Below are 25,256 nucleotides of genomic sequence, written 5' to 3' on the forward strand. Positions count from 1 at the left end.
CTCCCATTATTCCACATCGCTTACCACTTCATCAGATTCATTCTCTGCACTCACTTCTCTACTGTCCAGCAGCAGTCTCTCCAAGCGACTCACACTAAAACCACTCAGATGCAGTCCATTGCTCCTATACAGTTCACTTCATTCTTCAAACTCATTCCATATATTAATAAACTGCACTCCTTTCTCCTCACACATTTCTGCTATCATATAATTCATAATCCTTGCTCTCCACCTCATCTCACCTCATACCTGGGCAACACGTTTACTACCTTTCTGTCGCACTATTCTCTTTTATCCGTTCCAACAACCACCTGATATCCAATGTGACGTGTTCTTTGTTTGCAGTCAAGTTATTTGTACCTATTACAACTATCAACTCTTTTGTTTGCCTACTTCTCATATCTAATACCTCAATCACCTTACTCATTTTACCTCCAGTAAAACATACTTTATGCATCCTCTCATCTAGCACACCTTTAATAATTGAATCAATTATGCTTAAGTTGCAACTATTGCTGACAGTGACTGGAATTTCATCATAATAGATTGTAGCATTTTCACTTCCCTAGAAGTAGATAGTCGGCTTGAATCCTGGCACAAATGCTCATGAATCTTTGCAGTTGGTATGTGATTTACATTGAATAGTATGCAACTCTCAGTTTCTTATTGGTGGTTTGAGCGTCTTGAAAAAGTACCAAATTTTATCTTTGGAACAGGGTGTCTGGATTATTTAACTCTTGGATAATCTGAACAGCCTGGATTATTGTAAAAACATCTTACATGGGTAGCCTCCAGTGAATCAAATATAAACATTTTCAACAGTTTTATGGATGAAATTATTATAAATTAAAACCAATTAAAACACTTACTTAGGGTAACTCTATGTAATATATATATTATTTTTTCAGGGGGTTCATTAGATCAGCCTCCAGAGATACTTGAAGGTCCAAGAGTTAGAAAAAAAGTTCAACGATTAGAGTTTGAGACTGATATAACCCCAAAAATTCAACATATTTCAAGAAATGAGATAAAAAACCCATCAGAGATGATGCCTCCCGGTAAGTGTCTTTTATATCACTGTTAAATATTCTAAAAAATTTTCCTGACAGTTATTACCATACACCATTGAATTAAAGTTTTTTCTTCAAAATTGGTATTTCATGACATTAATGATTTCACCTATATGCAATAATTTTTGTCTAATTAAACTAAGTGAAAAAAAAAAATAGACTATCTTATTTATTATTGAAAAAAAAAATCACAACTAGCTTCATCTACTCTTGAGGATTTCATGTGGTCAAAACAGAAGAAAAATTATTAGAGAGAGAGAGAGAGACACACACAATAAACAATAGGAATATAGTAATTGCCATTATTTTAAAAAAAGGATTGCTATTGCTTGAAATTATTCTGGACCTATTAATATTATTGAATGCATGTGTATGGTTGTCTGAATTTTGCCATTGCTATATTGTAGTGGAATAACAGTCTGATAAGTTGTAGCTGAGATTTAATTTATTTCTTTTAGGGTTACACGGTGATCAGCATTCATATTCATAAATTTAGGGACACAAAAACGCACGTGTTGAACAGATTATTTTATTAATTACTAATAAAATAAAACTTGATGTTTCGACCCCTGTATCAAGATCATCATCAGAAGGAACAAGTGTATAAGGAACCAAGCTACATACTCTAGCTCTGTAAACCGGTAAACTAAATCTACGTAGTTAATTAATCCTTTTCCCTAGCCTGACCTCTAGTGATAAAAAAAAAAACAATGACCAAGATTTATTAGTCAGGTTTGATATAACTTCCCTTTTCGCCAATGTCCCAATCAATGACACTATCTTGCTCCTACAGAATATATTTCCACACAACATCTCGGCCCTCTTTGTCCACATACTCCGCTCCGGATATTTCGTGTGGCAAAACAATTTTTACTTTCAAAAAGAAGGTACAGCCATGGGCTCACTGCTCTCCCCCCCCCAATAGCTAACTTTTATATGGAAGACTTTGAGCAACATGCTCTAGAGACAGCATGTCTAAAACCCAAAATTTGGCTCAGATACATCGACGATTTTCGCCATTTGGCCTAAATACATTCCTTAGCCACCTAAACAAACAACACAAACGTAACCAATTCACCATTGAAATGGAAAAAAACAACTCTCTTCCTTTCCTAGACACACTTGTCACATGTCTTCCCTCTGGCTGTCTCTCCTTCTCAGTTTACCACAAACCTACACACACAGGCCAATACATACACAAAAATTCTTACCACCACCCAATGCAAAAACTAGGTGTCATAAGCACCCTTAAACACAGAGCTCTAACAATTTGTTCTAATGAACAAGCTCTAAACCAGGAATACAAGATCATCGACCAAACATTTATAAAAAAATGGATACAGTAAAAAAACTATTCACAAGATCCTCCATAAAGATACCAGTAAGAACAAAAAAGATTTCAGGAATGCTATTGCCATTCCTTATGTTAGAGGCATTTCTGAAAAAATAGACAGAACACTATGCAAATGCAACATTAAAACCACCTTTAAACCCCCAAATGAGTTAAGACACCTACTCAGTTCTAAAGATCCTCTTCCACACCTAGCCCACCCAGGGGTATACAAAATACAATGCACATGTAACATACCATACATAGGGGAAACAGGGCGAACTATCCCAATCAGACAGGATGAACCCAAACGACACATTAAATACATCCATTTTGGAAATACCGGCCTTTCTGACCACGCACTTCAAACATACCACAGAATTGATTGGAAAAATATCAAGTCCTGCACTGCACCAAAACCTGGTTTGAGAGAAAATTTAAAGAGTCATGTGAAATGCTCAAACACAACCCAAATCTCAACAAAAATGATGGCCTGACCATTTCAGGAATGTGGAGGACCCATCTACAACCTGTATAAAAACCTAAACTAGCCATAGAAAAATCCCACTACAAGAAGACAACCTGGTGAAGTGTTTGTAACATTTCAACAGCAACTGAAAGAAATCATATTATAACAATCAGAACTGTACAAATCCAGAAGAATATTAATACATGAGGACTTTAGCAGTTTATTGTAGTTGTATTTATTTATTTATAATTTTTTATTTTTATTTATTTATTTATTTTATTTTTTTATCACTAGAGGTCAGGCTAGGGAAAGGATTAATTAACTATGTAGATTTAGTTTACCAGTTTACAGAGCTAGAGCATGTAGCTTGGTTCCTTATACACTTGTTCCTTCCAATGATGACCTCGATACAGGGGTCGAAACGTCAAGTTTTATTTTATTAGTAATTAATAAAATACCATCATTTTTTATTTTGGTTTGTTGATTGTTGTTTGTTGTACCATCATTTTTATAAAAAATGATGGTACAACATGACAAAATTTCATGCCGGCTGGGGCGTCACCCGGTTAAACAAGGCCCCGTTGTTTTCGCCAAGGAACCAGGGCGAACAGCGAAAAGTCAGCTACTGGAACAAATCTGAAAACAAACCCCAACTCTACATCACCAGAGTTAAAGATCGGTACTATCAACATAAGCAGCCTGAATGGCAAAGAAATGGAGCTAGCTGAGGAATTAGATAAGTACCAGATCGACATAATAGGGGTGACTGAAACAAAAAAGACCAAAACTAGTGAGATCTTTCTGAGCAATAAATACAAAATGTTATATTCAGGCAATGACAATCAAGGAAAAGAAGGAGTAGCCATAGTATTCAATACAAAATATGAGGCTAATCTTCTTGAATGGCAGTCAGTCTCAAGTAGAGTAATGTGGGCAAATATGAGAATGGGGAACTGGACAATGAGACTTATTTGTGCCTATGGTCCCACAGAAGGTTCTACTAAGGTAGAAGTGGAGGAATTTTTTGAAGCTTTAGAAAAAGCAACTGACACAATGAAAAAGGAAAAGTTGGTCCTTGTTGGGGATCTAAATAGCAGAGTAGGAAATGATTGTGAGACATACAAAAATATTTTGGAAAATTTGGAGAAAAGAGCAAAGCTAATAATAATGGCAAATATCTGTTGGATTTCTGTTCAGGACATGGACTGGTTATTGCTAACACCATGTTTCAACATAAAAATATGCACAAATTCACATGGAGAGAAGAGGCTAGGAATAAGAAAAGTCTCATTGACTATGTTATTGTTGATAGTGATGTTTTCTCCCTGGTGCAGGACACCAGAGTGTACAGAGGATTTGAAATTGGAAGTGATCACTATTTAGTCTTGAGCAGGATAAAATTGAATTTCATATTGAAAAGAATAACATGTAAGAAAGTTTTAAAGCGAATAAGAGTTGAGCAGCTCTCAGATGTGAACTGTAGACTAAAATACAGAAAGATTATTGAAAAGAAAATGAAAGAGTTTGAGAACAGGAATCAAACCTTGGAGATTCAGTGGCAAACTCAGAAGAAAACATTGATTGATTCTGCCAGAGAGGCATGTGGTGAGGTTGTGTGCAAGGATAAAAAAATCAGAACTCCCTGGTGGACACAGGAAGTTAAAGAGGCAGTGAAGGAAAAGAAGAAAGCATATCAAAAGTTCCTGGCAAATAAGTCAGCGTTTACTCTTACAGAATACAGAGACAAATGTAAGAAAGCTAAACAAAAGTCATGGGAGACTTTGGCAAGAATATAGAAAATAAATATCAAGAAGGTGGCAAAATATTCTGGAGGTTGTTGAAGAAGCTTAGGAATGGAGGAAAGAGTGCTGTAAAAGGAGTTAGAGATGATAAAGGTGACATGAAAACAGGAGAAAAAGATATCCTTGAAGTATGGAGTAATTACTTTGAAAAACTGCTAAATGAAACAAGCAGTGATAACAGCACAGTGATAAAACACACTGATCAGGCGTGCAGTCAGGAATACATATCCATACTTGAAGTAGAAAAAGCCATCAAAGGCTTGAAATGTGGAAAGGCAGCCGGAGTAGATGATATTCGACCAGAAATGCTGAAGTATGATGGTATAAAAGTCTTACAGTGGCTGCACTGCATAGTTCAGAAAGCCTGAACAGAGGGATGAATTCCCGATGATTGGAGTATAGCTCTCATAGTACCCATATATAAAAAGGGAAATAAAACTAAATGTGAGAATTACAGAGGTATTTCCCTACTGAGTGTTCCTGGCAAGAGATATGCAAGTATACTTGAGAAACGGTTGAGAAGAATTGTGGAAGAAAAGCTTGGTGAAGAACAAGCTGGATTCAGGCCAAATAGAGGCTGTCAGGATCAGATCTTCACTTTACGACAAATAGTCGAGAAAGCATGAGAATACAACAAAGATCTGTATTTAAGTTTTGTCGATTTGGAAAAGGCATATGACAAGGTGCCAAGAGAGAAGCTATTCAATACGCTACAGTTATATGGTGTCAATGGGGCATTATATCAAGCAATACTTAGTCTTTATTTGAGTTGTAAGTCAGCAATTAGAATTGAAGGAAGTACAGGAAGATGGTTTAATGTTAAATCTGGTTTGAGATAAGGATGTACATTATCCCCTCTGTTATTCATTATCTATATGGATCACATTATGAAGGAATGTGGTATTAAACCTGATATCAAAATTGGAGATGTTAATGTCAGCTCATTGCTTTATGCTGATGATGTTATACTTCTAAATAAATCCGCTACAAGTCTGCAAGATTCTCTGACTAAATTGAATAGCTGTTGTAACAGATATGGTATGAAGGTCAGCAATAAAAAGACAAAGACAATGAAAATAGGCAGAATCATTGAAAATGTCAACTGTGTTGTGAATGGAGAACCTGTGGAACAAGTAAAACATTTCAGCTACTTAGGCACGATTTTTACTGAAGATGGTAAATTCAGTATAGAAATAGACAACAGAATCAGCAAAGCTGGTATGGTGGGAAGTCAATTGAATAAATTCATATGGAATAAGAAAGAAATTAGTCGGAACACTAAATTAGCCGTATACAAGATAGTGTTCAAACCAGTTTTAACTTATTGATCTGAGAGCTGGTCAGAAGTAAAACACTTGACCAAAGACTAGAGACCGCAGATATGAGAGTCCTGAGAAAGATTAGAGGCATGAACAGATGGCATCAGTGGCAGTATCATATTAAAAACGAGGATATTAGGAAAGAACTTGACATTATCAGCATCCAGGAATGCGTTAGCAGAGCTAATCTCAGGTGGTATGGTCACTTAAATAGAATGGGAGAGAAAAGATTAGCAAAACTAGTGTTCTCTGCCAGGTTGGCAGCAAAACGACCCAGAGGAAGACCAAGATATAGGTGGATTGATATGGTACAAAGTGCCTTAGACGATAGAAATATAAGATCTGATAATGTTGGAGTCTTGACAAGTAACAGACTGATTTGGAGGAAAATTGTAGATAGGAAGTTAGTAATGATGTAATTTTTTCATGTAGTACTGTCATATCCTGTACACCCCTTGAGGGTACATGGCAGGAATTTGATGATGATGATGATTAATAAAATAATCTGTTCAACACAACACGTGTGTTTTTGTGTCCCTAAATTTATAAATATGAAGAGATTTAATTTACATTCATATGGTCAAGGTTGTGTATTATTTCTGTGGACTGCAGTATCTTACTGTCGATCTGATCATAGCATTGTTGCAAGATCTCTAACACAACCTATTTTGCATGAGACACACACACACCATATATAATGAACAGTATATATGGTGTGTGTGTGTGTGTGTTATTAGTATATGGAATGATTTGGAATTTTACACCACTGTTATGACAAAACAGAAAAATTTAACTCCATGGGAATGTTATTAGACCATGTACACCTGAATAGAATATAAACACCAGCATTAATTTTCTGGACACTTCCTTGCTAATGATAAACCAAATACAGAAACAAGAGCACACTAATGTGCATAACATTCAGCACCTGTCACAAACACAGTTTCTGAGTCTTTTTTTTTTTTTTTTTTCCCCCCAGGACTCGAAACATTTTTTCAAGGACTAGAAATAGGAAACTATAGTTTCCTATTTCATTCATTAAAATAATTTTTAAATATATTTGTTATATAATATTTATTATACATTTTATAAAATGTGTCATTAACTGCTGAATGAATGGCACAGTTAAGGCAGAGTAAATTTTCTACTGACCTTTCACATCAAAATTTCTGCATCTGTCATTATAGTCACAATATGTTTTTTTTTCAAAATTATTCCAGATTCTTGCATTTTTAAGTTTACAATATTTTGAATATCAGTTAATGAACATTTTTCCAGATATACAAACTAATTCTAAATTTAAAATTTTGTGTCACCTGAATGAACAACAGTACTGAAATATCTTTTATTTCCAATACTGGTCCACTCATCCAAAGTAAGACTGAAATGGTGATCTCGATATGTTAATTCTTTAATTTGTGATATATTCTTTTCTATGAACATAAAAATGTTCATAGAAGTCAAAAATTAACATTATGAAATCTGACTGATTCTTTGGTAATACATAATTCTATAACTAACAGTTTCATTGTACTTGGAAATTGATTCACATATAAAAGAACAGCTGGCAGTTTTTTGAATTGAGATTCCATTTTCAGTGACCCAGTCTAGATAAAATTTCATTTAACTTTCTTATTTTATATAAGTTCAAAATTTGACTGATCAGCCTTTAATTATTTTTTGAACTACTTGAAGGTTCAAAAATTCCATCAGCAATTTTTTTTATGTGATTCTTGATTATGTTCTAAATGCTTCATCAGTCTACTAGCATTGCTTTGGTCAATATTTTCACTGAATCTCTTCTTCATTTTTTAAAGTGTCTCTAAACTTTGGATTGATTTTTTTTTTATTTGGAAACTAAAGTGAAAATATTAAAAATATAAAGTTAGTAAAAATTAAAATAATTTTTATTGTATGAAGTTATCAAATGTGACCCAAATTTAAAAGTTTAAAAGAAAAGAAAAGAGCAACTCCATGGTGGCTACTGGTACAGTAGTGATAGTTTGTTTTAGTTTAACTAAAGAACTGATAAGTGGGATAATTCTATGGATGAACTGACTTGGAGGAGCTAAGTGTAATAAAATGTCTATTTCTGTGTGGCTGTTTCATTGTACTTGGTTTATAGTCACAATATTAGTCATATAATGATATTATTGTATTATATTTAAAAGAAACACAAATAGATGTATAACACAGTAAATACTGTTGTGTTCATTGCAGTCAATAAATATTTTAATTGTAATAAAATAATCTGTATGTTACAGTACAATGGGATTTTTCCATTATAAGAACTTCCATACTCAAGCTTTGCTTCATAAGATTTGATATGGAAACTTGATTGCAGTTTGCCCTGACGTTCTTAGCTTGAATGGAAATGGATAATGCATGGCCATGGAAGATCTTGTGGACTGACAAGCCATATTTTTAACTGAAGTGTTAACTTATACAGTGGTCACATTTGGGCTGCAAATGATCCTTGTTTTCCATCAGATCCCTTTACACTCACCAAAAGTCATAGCGTAGTGTGGTGTGGTTTCACTGCATCATTTATTATCAGTCTGTACTCTTTCAAAGAACTTCACCTGACAGGACCAGTGATTTCTACCATCTCTGCTATTAGGTATCGAGAAATGCTGCTCAACTTTGTTGTTCCTCACCTGCAGACAGCAGAGTGTATGAATGGTGTTTGGAAGAAGCTACTGAAAATGTGTGTTCCTACATTCATAGGATTTGACAGATCTTTATAAGAGAATTAGTGATAGGATAGTGCTGCTAGCTAAAAAGTTAGTTTGGAGGTGAAAATGTAAAGTAGTTAGTAGAAGTTGAGGAATAAGATCTCTCAAATGAAGACCTTCTAGGGACAAAAGCACAGAAAGTTGCAGAAGAAGAAGAAGGATAAAAAAAAACAACAAAAAACAATAGAAGTATTGATTTTGATGATGCCTTTGGTGGGAAACACATGGGTTCAAATCTTGTCTGTGACACAAAGAACCTTTATCAGGGCTTTTCAGTTGAAGGTGAGTTAACTGGTGTCATACAGAGCTGGCAAGATTTCCCTCTCCCAGAAACTGAGGTTTTGCATCTGTAAAATATGCAAACTGGCAAAAAGACAGTTGTAATGCAGCTGTTGGTTTATCCTATGCAGATAGGATTAACCAACCCTGTCAGAGCATTAATCAGATTTTGAAGAAGCCAAGTGTAAGCTGCTAACAGTTTGCACCTGAAGTATTTTCAGGACTGGGGCAACTTGTGGCGAAGGTGGTATAACTTCTCATCATTTGCCTTAGTATCCCATAATGCAAAGCACATCTCCTTGTGGACATGTATAATGCTATTCATTAAGGGAAGGGTCACTACCGAGACTTGTTTCGACCTTTATTGACGTCTCGTCAGTGGGAGCCACACCCAGAGGTGGTGATACTAAAATGGAAGTAATGGAGAAGTCATATTTCCATATACCAGTTGCCAAAAGGTGTTACACCTTATTATTAAAATTCTCTGTATTAGAGATAAGTTGATGAAAATTTTTTCACTTGGCTACTACCAATTACCATATATGTCGACATATAAGACTACTCTCAAATACTACAGAAAACCCCTCAAAATCATGGGTCGTCTTATACAGTGAGTATAAAAAGGGAAGCTTAATTTCTTGGATGAACTAGGTAGTTACAATACATCATTATATAAGTAAATAGGCAGTGTTTGTAAACAAATCAGATTAATTTTTTGTTACATAAATTTATTTAAAATATTACAATAAATGTAAGTCTTATTAAAAAACAAATAATAATTATTAACCTCAATTTTCATGTTAATTTTCTTCATCATCTGTTGAAAATAGTTCTTTAGATGATTGTCATATGAATCCCAGTTCGAGTCCGGTGAATGGATTTAATTTTCATCGTCATCAGTGTCACACAACAGGTCATCTTCCGTACCATCCATAAGATTAGAGATATCACACTTTTTAAATGATTTTATTACAGTCTCTACTTTTACTTTATTCCATGCTTTGATCACAAAATTGCACAACATATCAAGTGATACAGCATGCATGGATCCACCGTTTGTAAATGATTTTTCACCAGTCAACATCCAATTATTCCACTCTTCTCGCGTGTGATCTTTAAATGGTTTGTTCAAGCAGACATCTAGTGGTTGCAATATAGAAGTTAAACCACCTGGTATAACAGCAATTTTTGTGTTATTTTTTTCTAGTAGACTCAGTTAAATGACTACGAAACATATCCCATACTAATAGACTGTGTTTCTTCATTATACCGCCTGGTTGCGTGTTCCACACATTATTTATCCATAATTTCACACCATTTTCATCCATCCATCCTTTTTCGTGAAAATGTAGAAAAACCCCGAAGGAAATTTTATCTTAGGTTTAGTTTTACATTTGAAGATGATCATTGGTTTAACTTTGTTCCATCACCAAACATGAAAACACAACTGTAAACCTTGTTTTTTCAAGACCTGTACTTCAAACTAGCACACTCTTACTACCTTTAGACTCCACTGTTTTATTGCTTATTATATCAAAGCTCATAGGAGTTTCATCCATATTTCCAATATTTGACAATAGAAATTATGTTCTTGTCTCAACTGAATGATAAATTTATGGAAACTGGTAAGTTTGTGGTAAAGATCTGCTGGTAGCTTTTGAGCAATTTTCATTTATTGTCGTATTACCAGATTTTGTTTGTTCATAAAACGATTACACCATCCTGAAGTAGCTTGAAATTCTATACTTTCATCTGGATTCAATCTTGACCATCATATTTCTTGTAACAAGATAACCATTCTGCCTTCGTTCCAGTACCCATTCTGCAACGTGATTTTCCAGCTGCGGCCATCAGTGATCCCTGTTCTAATCGCACATTTTTTCTTTGGCAATTTTTTTAAAATATCTTCTTTCTTCTTCCATTCTCTTACCATCTTCTCCTTATGTCAAAATTTCTTGCAGCAGCACAGTTATTAGTTTGCTTTGCCATTTCAATTACCAGTATCGTTTAAAATCATTGCATGATTTTAAGCGATAACAATTTTAATAATCCTAAAATTTAAAAAAAAATGCAAAATTAATAATTAATTAAAATTAGGGCTAACTTTTAATTAGGGTAATTCGCATAAATACTAAATCTGTGCTATGCAAAAAAATAACGAATGTGCATAGATATAAAAATAACGGATATAACAACAATACCTAATGCTGCATTAATACAAGAAAAAAAAAATTGGGGGGGGGGAGGTCGTCTTATACAACCGACATAAGCTTAAAACCTAAAAATAGCCTAAAATTTAGGCCTCGTCTTATATGCCAGTCATCCTATACGCCAACATATATGGTATATATTTGGTTTAATCATAATCGTAAGCAAACAAAGTTTGTGCCTGAAGTATTTTCAGGTGCAAAAACTCCTTTGCCACTAGTTGCCCCAGTCCTGAAAACACTTCAGGCACAAACTTTGTTTGCTTACACTTGGATAAAGGATGGCAGCATAGCCGATTGAAAAAACATCTATTAACTTATCTCTAATCCAGAGAATTTTAATAATAAGGTGTGTCATCTTTTGGCAACTGGTATATGGAAATATGACTTCTCCATTACTTCCACCTTAGTATTACCACCTCTGGGTCTGACTCCCACTGATGAGACCTCAATATAGGTCGAAACCAGTCTGGGTAGTGACCCTTCCCTTAATGCATAGCATTATACATGTCCGCAAGGAGATGTGCTTTGCATTGTGGGATACCAAGGCAGGTGATTAGAAGTTATACCACCTTTGCCATGAGTTGCCCCAGTCCTGAAAATACTTCAGGTGCAAACTTTGTTTGCTTACACTTGGATAAAGGATTAAACCAAATATATAATTGGTAGCATACCAAGTGAAAAAATGTTCTTCATATTATTTATTACAGTTTATACAGTAATTTTATGTTATAATGTACATTGTATTATTTTGCTATAAACAAAGAGTAGGATTAGTTAAAAATATGTTTACCAATATAACAAAACACACTAACATTTAGAATTCAGGCATTTTAATTGTTAACATATCCTTATGGTTCATATGGTGATTTCTGACTTATGACCTTTTTGGCTTATGATGGAATCATGAAACAGAATTCTGTCAAAAGCTGAGGACTAACTGTATTTAGCATTCTGTGATATTCAACTCAGTAGATAGTCTACAATTCTTATTCCTGTTCCTTTGATACATTCGTATCAATCATAATGATTAGTTGCCTGTTAATGAAACATTAGTTATCATTAACAGGCAACTAATCATTATGATTAAGCATATATATATATATATTGTATTATTTTATTTTAGCTGTTAATGATGTTAAGCCAGAATGTTCCCAAAACATTGACAAAGGTATAAATATAAAAGTAGAAACAAATTCTGAGGTGAGTAGAATTTTTTTTTTCTCACATGAATAAAATATGCAGTTTCCAGCTTGTGAATGCCCAAATTTGAAATTGAGTTATATTAATTAATAATATGTTATTAATATGTTTAGTAGAGAAAACACGTCTATAAATAATAATTAACTAACTGAATTGATTTAGCTGATTATATTATTATGCCACTATTTCACTTTGGTCACGAAGGCCAAAGTGAAATATTTCTCTGTGGTCACCTTCATGACCAAAGAGAAATATAAACACATACACACAATTACAAACCAACAGAAAGGCAAACAGAGATCGTATGTGAAAGGCAGGATGCTACAGTAGTAACTGGTGCTCTCTGAGTGCGGTGATGGAATCTTGCTTACGGTCTCAGTATTGTTAAATTTTGAATGAAGAGATTTCACTAAGAAATATTTCATTCAGGATATAACAAGCTTTAACACGGCAATAAGGATATACTTGTATATAGGTAGAACTGTAAATTACTGTAAAGCCTTAAAGATATTGTATCTTGACATTGAATGATTCTATGTAAAGGAATATTACCTATCTTTGTATGTTTAACCAGGGAAGAATAATTTGTGAAATATATTTTAGCCTGTAAAATTATGAGTTCAAGGTACACAAGCGAGATTAGCAGCAGAGCCTACTGCAGTCACCTATGCACGGAGCATGGTACGCGTACGAGCTTCCCGGAAGACGCTAAGAGAGAAGAATGGTGACGGGTGAAAAGGTGTGATGCAGAAAGGGTGGCGCTAAAGGTGTAATATTAAAAGGCTTGGCTCCCCCAGTTCAGGACTTACTTTTTTCTCTGGGATTCCAGTTCTTCCTCGTGCTCTCTTGTTCAGAATCAGCACCCGTCTCTTGAGGGCCCCAGCTCGAGTTGTTCCCGGAGACGTGTAGATGAACCTGGTCAACAGAACGATGTCTTGAAGGAGATAAGAAGCCAAGTAACGAGCGAGGTGTGGGCATTTCGTCAGCGTACAGAGGAAATCTACACAAGCTGACAGTCATGCTAGACCGCGTGGACCAAATTAAGCAGAGCTGTTTCTCGTCCACATCAGAGAGGGTAAATCACGATAGCGAGCCCCAAACCAGGCCCAGATGAGATGACTGTCATGATAAAGAATAAGTAAGCTATAAAGGGAATCAAAGATTGAAGGACAGACCTGAAGAAGTCTTAAAGATCCGGTAACATACAAACCTTAGTCTTTTTTGTTGTGGAAGAAAGAATTAATGTATAATAGTTAACAGGAACATTCATTAGTAGAGCTCATGTTATATAAGAGGCAGGACTTTAGTATTTAGTCTAATAGCAAAGTGTTACAGCTCCAGGAACATAATCTAATGTATTGTAAATGTCAATCATCTTTAGTATGTTATAGTATAATCGTAAGCGAAGTTAATTGAATTAATGCCTAGAAGGAATTGTAGATCAAAGAATACAAAAGGACAGTTAATTGATTTGATAGCAGGGTCTTATGACAAGATTCTGCTATATAAGTTATAGTTTGTTATATTAAGACCTGTAACTTAAGAAAGTGATTATCTTAGCTGAGTATATATTTGATGAAAGTATTGCATAAGTTTTAATAAATGAACCTTAGTACCTTTTACCTGACTAGTTGCCTGATAAATGAATCCAATGCACCACTTATTAATTAGAACCTGAGCGGAATTTAATTGTTTAACAGAGACCACGACTGCAAACTAGAGTTGGGACAGGAATTTTAGCTAATTTGAACTAAGTATTTTAATAGAACAATTAACTGTGTGTCTGTCTGTCTGAGAGTTAACTCCTTGATTAAGAAGCTTTTCTAATCTAAGGGTTCTGGATAGCGCAGCAATAACAAATAAATTTTCCAGAACCTAACGAGGAGGTAACTTCAGATATTTGTAATAAAGGAATTGGCTCTAGCCAAAGGCAATCCCCTTGTTAATCTAATTCGCGCACATGATCAATCTAAGTGACGGCCACAGTGCACAAAGGAGATTAAGTACTGAGTAGGCATACAAAGAGAGGTATAAGTAGTGTTTCTATTACAACTAAAGAAGTACAATTTAAGGATAATTACAAAACAAGAATTCAGATACCTCACATGACATGTACATTAGATAAAACAAAAAGAAAAAACACAAAAGAAATACATGTAACAGTATGATGGTCACCCAAATTTTTGGTAATGTGAGGCATCTGAATTTGTTAAGACTTGGAGAATTTTGTAGTGCTGTGGCAGATTACAACATTCTCCAAATCTTAACAGATTCTGTTATTAGCAGTGGAGATAGTGTGCATCCTTGTCTTGCACCTGATTTTACACATCAAACTGTCAAACACTATATATAACTGTAGTGTTTTGAATAGCTGTTCAAAGCACTATGCCTTTTACATATCTGTAAAACCTAAACACAGACCCTTGTTATATTCCCACAATTTCTCATTTATCTTCTTAAAGTGAAAATGTGATCTTGACAATCCCAGTCTGGCTTGATCCCAGTTTGTTCTTAATTTCTTTTCAACAGTTTTCTTAACCTCTTCTCAAGTATACTTGCATAAATCTTAACTGGAACACTCACTAGGTAAATTTCTCTGTAATTCTCACATTGTTTTATTTTTTGTTTATTAGATGGATGTTATGGGAGTTCTATTCCAGTCTTCTGGAATTTGATCTTCTGACTAAGCTTTCTGAATTATGCAGTGTAGCCACTATCAAACTTTGATACCTCCATTGTTTGAGCACTTCTGGTAAAATATCATCTATTCCAGCTGCCTTTCCACATTTTAGGTTTCTGATGACTTTCTGCCTCAGAAATTATAATATTCTCCTGATTGCATTCAACTCGAATATTTTCTACCACTGTTCTGTTGTTACTAATCTCATTTATCATCTTTCAAAGTAATTACAGCAGACATCCAGAATTTACTAAAATAATGAACCAAAGGCTTCATTTCAGCAATGCAAAATTATATAAATTAAGTGGATATTAAATCCAACATCATTTCGGCTTTGAAATGATATTTGGATTTAATATCCACTTAATTTATCATCCAGGATATCTTTATGTTCAGTTTTTATATCATTCTTATCATATCCAATTTCTTTCACAATACTCTTTCTGCCATTTTGAAAGTTCTTCGATGGCCTTCAGATTATTTTGGCACTTTTGAGATAGTTCTCTTCTGTATTTTACAACAATCTTCTCGCTACTTTTTTTTTTGCCTACTTTTACACAAACTTTAGTTTTCTTACACTTTTCTCTGTACTCTCTTAGACATCTGCCAACTTATTAGCTAGTTTCAAAACCTCAAATCTTCCCCATTTGATCTGCTTTGACCCAAAAGTTCCTTACCTTTCAAACCAGCCTGTCACTTTTATCTGCTGTCTATATTGCTCAAATTTCCATTAAAACTTAAGTATTGTGACTGCAGAGAAGCTTGATTTTCTGTAGTCAAAACAAGCTAACAGTGAAGTCATCTTTGAGGACTTCAACATCCACAACTTAAATTGACTTCTCTTTTCCAGTTTTATTGACCAAACAGGCAGGGATGCCAAGGTATTTATCATTAGCAATGACCTATCAGAGATCACCAATTTCCCTATCAGAATACTTGATTACTGCTCCAGTCTGCCAACACACTTGATCTCTTCTTAACAAACTCCCCTTCCAAATATACTGTAGTTGTCAGTTATCCTCTTGGTAACTTGGACCACACCAAGTCTCCTTTGCCATAGGACAACCTTCACCTAACAGTTCCCAGTTTCGTGTCCTTTGGTGCTACAGGGATGCCAGAAGTGTTGATTTCTGTAACTTTTACGTTTTCCGATGGTCTGACTACATTAGTTATCAGTTCTCCCAATCCAAACACCTGCTCAGGAAAAATAACAGAAATCACTCTTACAGGAGTGAAAGCTTTCCTTCCCCATTCCACATGGGATGAGGCATGAAAATCCTATTTGTGAAGTTTATGGTATACATCAAGAGTAACACCATCTTAGGGTATTTAGTGATGAGAATATCGAAGACAGGGAGATTTCCATCTTTTCCAAGTTTTCTCAAAATTCATTCTTCTCTTAAAACTCCTACATTGATGACTAAGCCAAATTACCTCCTACTTTGCCTAGAAGCATTGGACAACCGTCAATGCTTCTAAAACATAGTTTTGCTTGTTTCACACAAAAAAGAACTTAGATCTTCTCCACTTACTTTTGATAATGCTCAGCTCAGCACTCAAGATATATCCCTCTTCTCATACTGATTCTTACTCCAAACCTTTCCTGCCACAATCACATTTCTGTACCAATCTTAATATCCCTTGAATTTGAACCTGGACTTGCAGAGCATGCCATCACCAAGACAAAGAGTCCTTCACAAAAGTCGGTTCCTCATGGAACGGCTTTATAAAGAAACCTGTGAAACTTTACTTCACTCTCCCAACTTAAACAGATCTGGTGGTCTACATCTATCCCCTTTATGGGAGATAGTACTCTTTAAATCAGCTAATCTTTCCTAACTTTTTAATTATATATATGCTTTTTTTTTAAATAAGTTAGGAAACTTAATGACCTTTTTTTTTAGTTATCTTACACGAGCTACTTAGGTGGTGCCCTTTGGAATTTTCAGTTATTGTTTAATTAGCCTTTTGACATGTACTGAAGATGCCTCTGATACTCAGGTGAAATTCTACTAATAAATAATATTTTACATGAGTTAATTTTGTTATTATAATTTCAAGTGATATTTGTTGTGCTTTCTTTGTAGATATCTTTTATGAGCTGGATATATGTTATTTCTACTCTTTGTTCTATTAAAGCTTGGAATACCGTGTTATGTTCGACAGTGTCAAATACCTTTTTAAAATCTGTAAAGAGAAGACAAAGTGGAATCTGGTATTCTCTGCATCTTTCTGTTAGTTGAATAATAGTTTGAATGTGATCTATTGTCAAAAAGCCTTTTTTGAAACCTGTCTGTTCTTTGTGACTATTTTCGTTTATGGAGGTTTGTATTCTGTTTAGGATGACTCTGCCAAATATTTTGTGTGTGTGATAATAGACAGATGGATCTGTAATTACTGATGTCTTCATTATTATCTTTTTTATGCAGAATTATGATCTGTGATGTTTTCCATTCATTACATTTTTAATTCATCGGATTTTACACTGTCATTTCCTGGTGATTGGTCATTTTTCATATGGTGGATAGCCATTTATACTTGTTCAGGTAGGATAGACGGTATTTCCAAATTTTCATCTGGTACTGCAGCTGTGATTACTTGTTTAGGTGAGTCAAGGTTCTCATAAAACGATTTTATTATTTTTTCCATTTCACCTCTGTTTGTGTGTGTGTTTCCTTGATTGTCTACGAAGGTTGTGTTGCTTTAGACTTATTTCTTTTTCTACTTTTCTTAGGCTCCTGCTGAGCCTATCTGCTTCTTCCAATTTTGTCATTATATATATTATAGTTGTCTTTGATATTCTGCCTCAGTTGTTTAGATAATTTTATATTCTAAACGGTCTTTTCCTGTATCTTTCAGTATTCTTCTTTTCTTCAATAGTTCTATTGTTCTTGCTGATAGGCGTTCCCTGGTCTTAGGGAGTAAGTTCATAGGAGGCTCTTTCTTTGCAGTTTAATAAATCATTATTAAAGTTTGTTAAATCTTCATCGATGTCATTTTTTAATTTCAAATAGTTTTTTCCCCACATTTTTTCTAAATTCTTCTGAGTTTATATGTTTTGAGCGTTTTTTATGGTTGGACTGTGTTCGTATGCATTCTTCATTTTTTTAATGTATTTTGAGGGTGCTCTTATTGGACGGTGGTCTGAATGAATATCACAGTAGGTTTTTCCAATGACTTAAAGATTTTTGACTATTCTTTTGCAATTTGTTAGAATGAAATCAAGATGGTTGAAAAACGAATACTGTAAAGATTATACACTCACTCTAGAATCCCACCATCGGAAAAGTTGAAGATTACATCTACCTCGGACAGTCCATAAAAACGAATAATGACATATCAAATGAAATAGCAAGGAGAAAAAGAGCTGCTTGGATAGATTCAACAAAATAAAATCAACAATAATTAGAATTTTTATTAAAAAAAAAAAAAAAAAAAAAATTACCAACCAAAATATAGATATAAGAGCCCATTTTTTTTCAATAGTCACATCCTGCCTTTGCAATTTGTTAGAATGGAGAGACATAAAATGAAATCAGTTTCATTTCTTATCTCTCCATTTGGGGATTGCCAAGTCCATCTTTTTCCAGTTCTCTTTTTAAAAAAAAAAACTATTCATAATGTAAACCCTTTCTGTTTGAACAAATTCTTTTGGGAGTTTGCTTCGTTCATTTCTTTCCCCTTTCCCCCACAGTCCAATCTATTTTTCTTCAATAGATCCTGTGCTAATCTTTGCATCGAAATCCTGCACACTATAGTGTATGTTGTTTTTTTCTATAATGTTTCTTGAAGGTGTTCATAGAAGTTTTGTATTTCTTCTTTGTCAGCTGTTGAAGTAAGTTAATAGACTACTATTTATTTTTATTGTTACTGATTCTCTTATTTTTAATTTTAGTGTTCCTAGTTGTGCAGAATGGGTTGTGCAAGAAATAATATGTTTAGTTAGCTTTTCATTATTGATGAAGCCAATTCCTCCAGCCCTTGTAGTGTTATCTGAAGCTCCCAGGAAAATTTGGTTCCACTGTTTTTGCTGTTAATTCAGATCTTCTTTGGGTTGCACAAATAGAAGGACATCAAACTTTACATTTTGCAGTTCTCAAAACAGGAAACCAATATGGGAGTCAGAAGAGAGAGAGAGTTCAAGTGTTGAAAGAATCAACAAATAGAGTTGAATTTCCAGGTGGTGATCTACCTTCCTCTGCGAGATTATTAGCACCCCCTGTTTTTGCAGATTCCTTACCCACTTTGGTTGGATTGCAAAGAGCCATGCAGGACTGGGGGGGGGGTCTTTTTCTTCTTCTACTTGCTGGCATCTTTACAATGGTCTACAGCACCTCTCCTGACCATGATTGTGAAGTGTGCCTTTGGTCCATGGGTCCTTATTCATTATTCGGAATTGCCAGCTTGGGCTTCCCTCATCTGCCACTTGAGGGATGCACTTGGTAGGGGTGAGGTTTCCCCCCCTAGGAAAACTACTCCTACTTGTCTTAAATGGGAAGTATCTGAGCCTGATAGGAAGGAAATGTTTTCTGTGCAATGAATCAGATAATTCTGGATAATTTACAGCTATAGGAGCAACTAGTGGTTTGTGAGGTACAATAGCTTTTAGCCTTTGAAGGAATATTTGGACTTGTTTTACATTCCAAATGGGTGATACCAGTAGTTTCAGTACTTAAGAAGAACAAAAAGATAAGAGTGGAGTGAGGGGAGAATACAAATGTACAGTAAACACTGTGATTAAATCTGACATCTATCCACTTCCTACAATCAATGAAGCATCAGGTTGGTGTTGGTTTTCAAAGATAGACCTAAACAAGGCATATCTACAGGTGCCAGTAGAATAAGCATTGGCAGGCATTTTGATGTTATACTATTAAAGGACTATCTTTTTTCTTACTCTTGCCTCTTTTCATCCACTGCAGGTTATACATCTCCCTTTAACTTTCTAGTTTTGTCTGTTTTTAGTCAATATCCACCATTTCATGTCAAATCTTATGGATCATCCCTCCATCTTGTTCTTTGATGACCTTTCCTTCTTTTTTCTTCTCTTGATATCCACTCGGTGCTTAATTTTGTCTACCTTTAGTCTGTCAGTCTACTAATATGGCCAGCCCATCTTCACTTACCTGCTTTTCAACACTTAGCGATATCTACTTCATTCATCTCTTTAATTCTAGCATTTCTTATTCTGTCCCTTTTTTGTCATGTGTTGCATTCTTCTCTCCAAAGCTCTTTGGACTACATGCAACCTGTCTTCCTGTTTTTTAGTTCTCTCTCATGTCAACAATCTGATTTGTCATCAATTTGATTTTAATTAATCTTTAAACCTTTTTTCCTTTCTCTATCAAGATCCTTTAGCAATTACTGAGCTTCTTCATTTTTTGCTAAAAGAACAATGTCATCTTCAAAACATAAGTGATAGAAATTTTTTCCATTAATGCTAATTCCATACTTTTCCCATGTGATGTTATTAAAGACTTCTTTTAATGTAGCAGAAAAATTTGTGTGATGATATAGGATCTCCTTGCCTTACTCCTCTCCCAATACCAAATTCCTTTCCTTGATGTTGAGTTTTCATATACAGTTTTTAATAGTCGGTATACTTTGTTGGGATGGCTTGTTGTTTTAAGCTGTTTATTATTTCCGAATGATATAGCAAATCAATAGCTTTTTCAAAATCCATGAACACCAAATATGCAGGAGTATTCATTTGCTTTTTCTATTACTTAGTTAATAATTCTTGTAGATAAACTTATATATTGGTGATACATAGCAGTCAGTTTTTAGGGAATGACAATGTATACTGTTATATTAATTAAAAAACTTTAATTAGTACTTCCTATATTTCGGTAATGTTACATTACCATCTTCAGGGAACATAAAATTAATGATATGTGCATGCAGGCATTAACATTGAACAAATATGGCTGAAGTCGGTCCTAAAGTCTTAAAAAGTGCCACCTAGTGGACTTAATTGGGTAGTAGTCTTGGCTGTTGGGCCTAATGTTCTAAGAATGCAAGCTTCCCATATTTGGGGCAGTCTCATGCATCCAAATTTGTTGAGGTTTGAGGAGTTTTTTAGAGCTGAGGCTGATTCCAGGAATAATCTCTCATTATACTTGCTGCAGTGTAGTAAGGTAGCTTTCTTCCAGTGTATTTTATGGTAGGTGTACAAAGCATGGTCAGCAAGTCCTGAGTGGCTGTATTGGTGGAAACAGATATAATCCTTATGTTCAGATATCCTGATATTAGCTGTCCTTCCTGTTTCATTGTAGTAAGACAGTTTGCAACTACAAAGGACCTGGTATACTCCAGGTAGGTGTAGGGGAAGTGGCTGGTCCTTGGGGGAGCAGATAAGAGATGCTAATTTGTTATATGGTTTATAACAAGTTGTCAAGTCATATTTTTTTAGGAATTTTGTTAGCTTTTCAGAAGTTCCCCGAATATAAGGAATGGTGATAAATTTAGAGTAGTCCCTGTTATGGAGGGGTGGCGGGGTTGAAGAGCTGATTTAGCCACTTTTTGCAATGTGCCCCTAATATTTCAACTCCCTATCCACCAACACTCCCCAATCCCTGGCCTCATCAATCTCCTGGAGTACAGTTCCACCAATGTGGTATACTGCTACTAATCTTTTCACCCCAAAATGCATAACCTTACATTTCGCCACATTAAATCGACATCCATTTTCCTTAGCCCAGTCCTCCAATCTATCCAAATCATCCTGCAAAATTTTGATGTCATGTGCATTCACTATTGCTCTACCCAACTTTGCATCATCAGCAAACAAATGAACAGTTCCTCTCAGATCCTTTCCTATATCATTAATGAACAAATTAAATAGTAGTGGTCCAAGAACAGAACTCTGCGGCACGCCACTAGTCACAGGCTATCTTTTGGACTACTGAATAAACTACTCTCTGATATCTCTCCATCAACCACCCTCCTGGAATTATCGCAAAGATAGGTTGTAGAAAACTGCATGACGATTTTCGATGATTCTTCAGATAATTCGGGAAATTCACTTCTCACTGACGGCTAGATCCAGAATCGAGATAAACCACGATCGCGGAATTACATTTTAAGCCCACTGTCACTTGAAAGCTCAATTAGCTGTTCTTTTTTCGATAACGAAAGGTCGTTCTCATGACTATAAGCCTGAAATGGATCGAGAACCCACAGAAATTTCTTATAAAAGTTATTCGGAAAATATGTTTCCAAATTCTATTTCAGAGTTTTGAGGTGGATGCAAACCCTTTTCCAGTGGTTAAATTCTAAACTAATAAGTTTCGGGGCCCTATACAAAATAACCAATTGTATTTACCTTTTGAATACTATTCAGGGAAGCTCCAAACCTCTCTGTCCCTTTCATCACGTGTTCGTAATCAGGCTACTGTTGATATTGACTTTATATACACAAAACTGTAAATAACTGTTGAATAATAACACAATAATGTAGGCATAATTACCGTAAAGGGAGAAAAGTCACAAAACAGAAAAATGTGTCCAGCAAGTCAGCAAATCTTTCCTTTCATTCAGCATATTAATATTATCGCATTGCAACTGTTGGGAATTCTGAGTTTCTGTGGATTCGTTACAGACCTCTTTCTCTTTAGAAACTACACACAAACTGTCATTACAAACTCGTTTTGTCTTATCACTGTCATCCGAGCTAGTTTTCTGTTTAAAGAAGGTACCAATGTACTTATCCATAATTGAAATACCGTACTTACTTGAATATAACTCGCACCCCTGATTTTACTTTTTGAAAAAAGAAATTAAAGAGCTGTGTTCTCCCCAGAAATTTTTACCAGCCAGGTGTAATGAAGGATTAGCTGGGCGTACAAAAATTTTGAATGAGTTAACAAAGAGTCTTTTTCATAACAAATTAAAATAGTAATTTCATTAGATACTTCTAACAAGGAAAATATTTTATATAGTAATTATAACAAACAAAACTAGGACTTTTCTTATTGTCTCATTAAGTAATGAAAAACCTTGTAATGTTCACAGCTTAAAATTCTATACATTACTTCTTCTCTTCTTTTTAGTAGCCCAGTTATCAGCAGCTTTTTTGTAATTAATATCTGTTGGATCTGGTCCCTCCAGTGAAATCAGCATGAGATTATTTAGAGTGTTCTGACTGATGCGATTCTTCATACAGATTTTTATCCTTTTTAATGCAGAGAAACCCCTTTCACATTCAGCTGTGCTCACAGGTATGGCCAGTCCAACACCAGCTAGTTTTGCTAAATTTCGGAAAGATTCTCTGAGCTCAGATGTTGTTGCTAATTTCAACAGTATTTGTCTTAGATCTCGATTTTTGTATGACTGTCCATTAATCATTTTTGATGCAACTGCCCATTCTAGTTTAGTACTTTCATAGTTTAAAACTGCAGGACTTGATGGTGCTTTCAGATGTGGTAACATATCTGAAAGCATCATTAGTGAAGCTATGAAAGCTATGTTCTGATATATTTACTTAAACCTTCAGCTGTGTTATCATTTTGTTCGATGGCCTCTTTTTCCAATGCAGCTATAACACTCACTATGAATTCTCTTAGAGACTATATTGCAGAATCACGAGACAGCCATCTAGTGTCAGTAGCCATTTTAAGTTTAATCTGAGGACTGTTGTATATTTTGGATTTGGGTTAAACCAGCAATCCTGACTGAGGAATTTTGTAAGAAAAAAAACAATTGCCTTAAGATATCATTAAACCTGACTAAATGAGGCATTTCAGCAGCTGCTTGGGCACTAGCAAGAGCCAATCAGTGGTTTACACAATGACAGTTGACTATGACTCCATCTGTTTTATGAGCTGTTTTGCAACTCCCTTTTGCTTTCCAATCATGACAGCTGCTCCATCAGATCCTAGGCCCACCAGATTACAAGTTTTTTAGCCTAGACTGTCAAGGGTTTCAATTAATTTGTTAGTTATATTCTCGGCTTTGCCATCAATGATATTGCAAGTTGATACAAAAACTAACCCTGACCTCTTTTCTAAGTTGATAAACATATTTAATGTACACAATCAGCTGTTTTAAAACTGAGATGTCTGTAGTTTCATCACATAAAACACTGAAATAATCTGCAGAATGTATATTTTTCAGTATTTCAGATCTAATTTCTGATGCTAAAATATTAATCGACTCTTTCATTATTCTTTCTGAAGTATAATGTGTATTTTTACCAACATTAAGATGATCTAAGTAGGAACAGCCCATAGCCTTGCAATGCTCAAGCAATTTTTCAGATAATGTAGTATGTGGTAACTCATTTTTCGCTAACCAATACATACATCTTAAAGCTCTCAGAAAAGCATCTCTCTGCAAATTATTCAAAATTGAAATTGATTTTTCAATTAGTCCTATTCCAGTTTCTTTTATTGTACGTTTTTCAATTATATCTGAACAAAAATCAGTGTGCAAATTGCTTTGTTCATGGTCAACCAAGCTTTTTTTTCAAAGTCTTGTGCATGGCATAGTTACCCAAGTCATTTCCTTGTTTGTGGGTCGTATTCATACATGTGGGACACATAATTCCATTATCTTTCACCACTCACCAGTGGAATTTTTTAAAGCACTCACTGTTAATACCCGATAAGTGGTGTTTAGAAGCATATTGCATTCGAAAGAGACTGCAGAAATCAACGATTCTGCAGTTGGTTTGGTGTCTTCACTACTATGCTTATCGGTTTCATCTTTCTTAAAATCCTTAAGAGAGTGGTTTTCTGACTTGACTTTTTAATCATTATGGGGTAATTTAATAAATACAAAATATCATTGTTATTAAATTAATCGGAACGAATCACTGAATTGTGCACTGACAGTAATATCCGAGACACGTAACGCACGTTATGTTGCAATTTTACTATTTATAAGTAATAATTACTACTAATGGGGAATTGGTAGTCTTGAGGACTCTTCTTGATGACGTCAGTCTTGAGTCTTGAGGACTATTTTTAACATCGATTTTTGCTTTTGATTCGAATTTGCTCAATTTTCACAGTTTATTTCCTTCAAACATCAAAATTATGTCGCTTTCGTAAAAGATCTTCTTTGCAACTGATACTGTTGTATTCGAGATCTCGATTTTTGTCTTCTTCCGAGAACGGATTGGTGTGCATCAAAGTGAATATCTGAAGCTCTCGAGATTGGC

General features: G+C 34.8%; 1 protein-coding gene across 6 annotated transcripts in view; it reads left to right on the forward strand.

Annotated features, from left to right (window-relative positions):
• Positions 1 to 25,256, forward strand: part of LOC150101041 (uncharacterized) — a 242,556-nt gene that overhangs the window by 64,342 nt on the left and 152,958 nt on the right. For all 6 annotated transcript variants that reach the window (XM_090401679.1, XM_090401681.1, XM_090401678.1 and 3 more), the window contains exons 3-4: positions 909 to 1,058; positions 12,338 to 12,414. In XM_090401679.1, coding sequence (XP_090257805.1) covers positions 909 to 1,058; positions 12,338 to 12,414 — 227 coding nt within the window. The remainder of the gene's footprint in view (positions 1 to 908; positions 1,059 to 12,337; positions 12,415 to 25,256) is intronic.

The sequence above is a fragment of the Typopeltis vanoorti genome, chromosome 12 (assembly GCF_054136105.1).
Source record: "Typopeltis vanoorti isolate ZY-2024b chromosome 12, IOZ_Tvanoo_1.0, whole genome shotgun sequence".
NCBI lineage: Eukaryota > Metazoa > Arthropoda > Arachnida > Uropygi > Thelyphonidae > Typopeltis > Typopeltis vanoorti.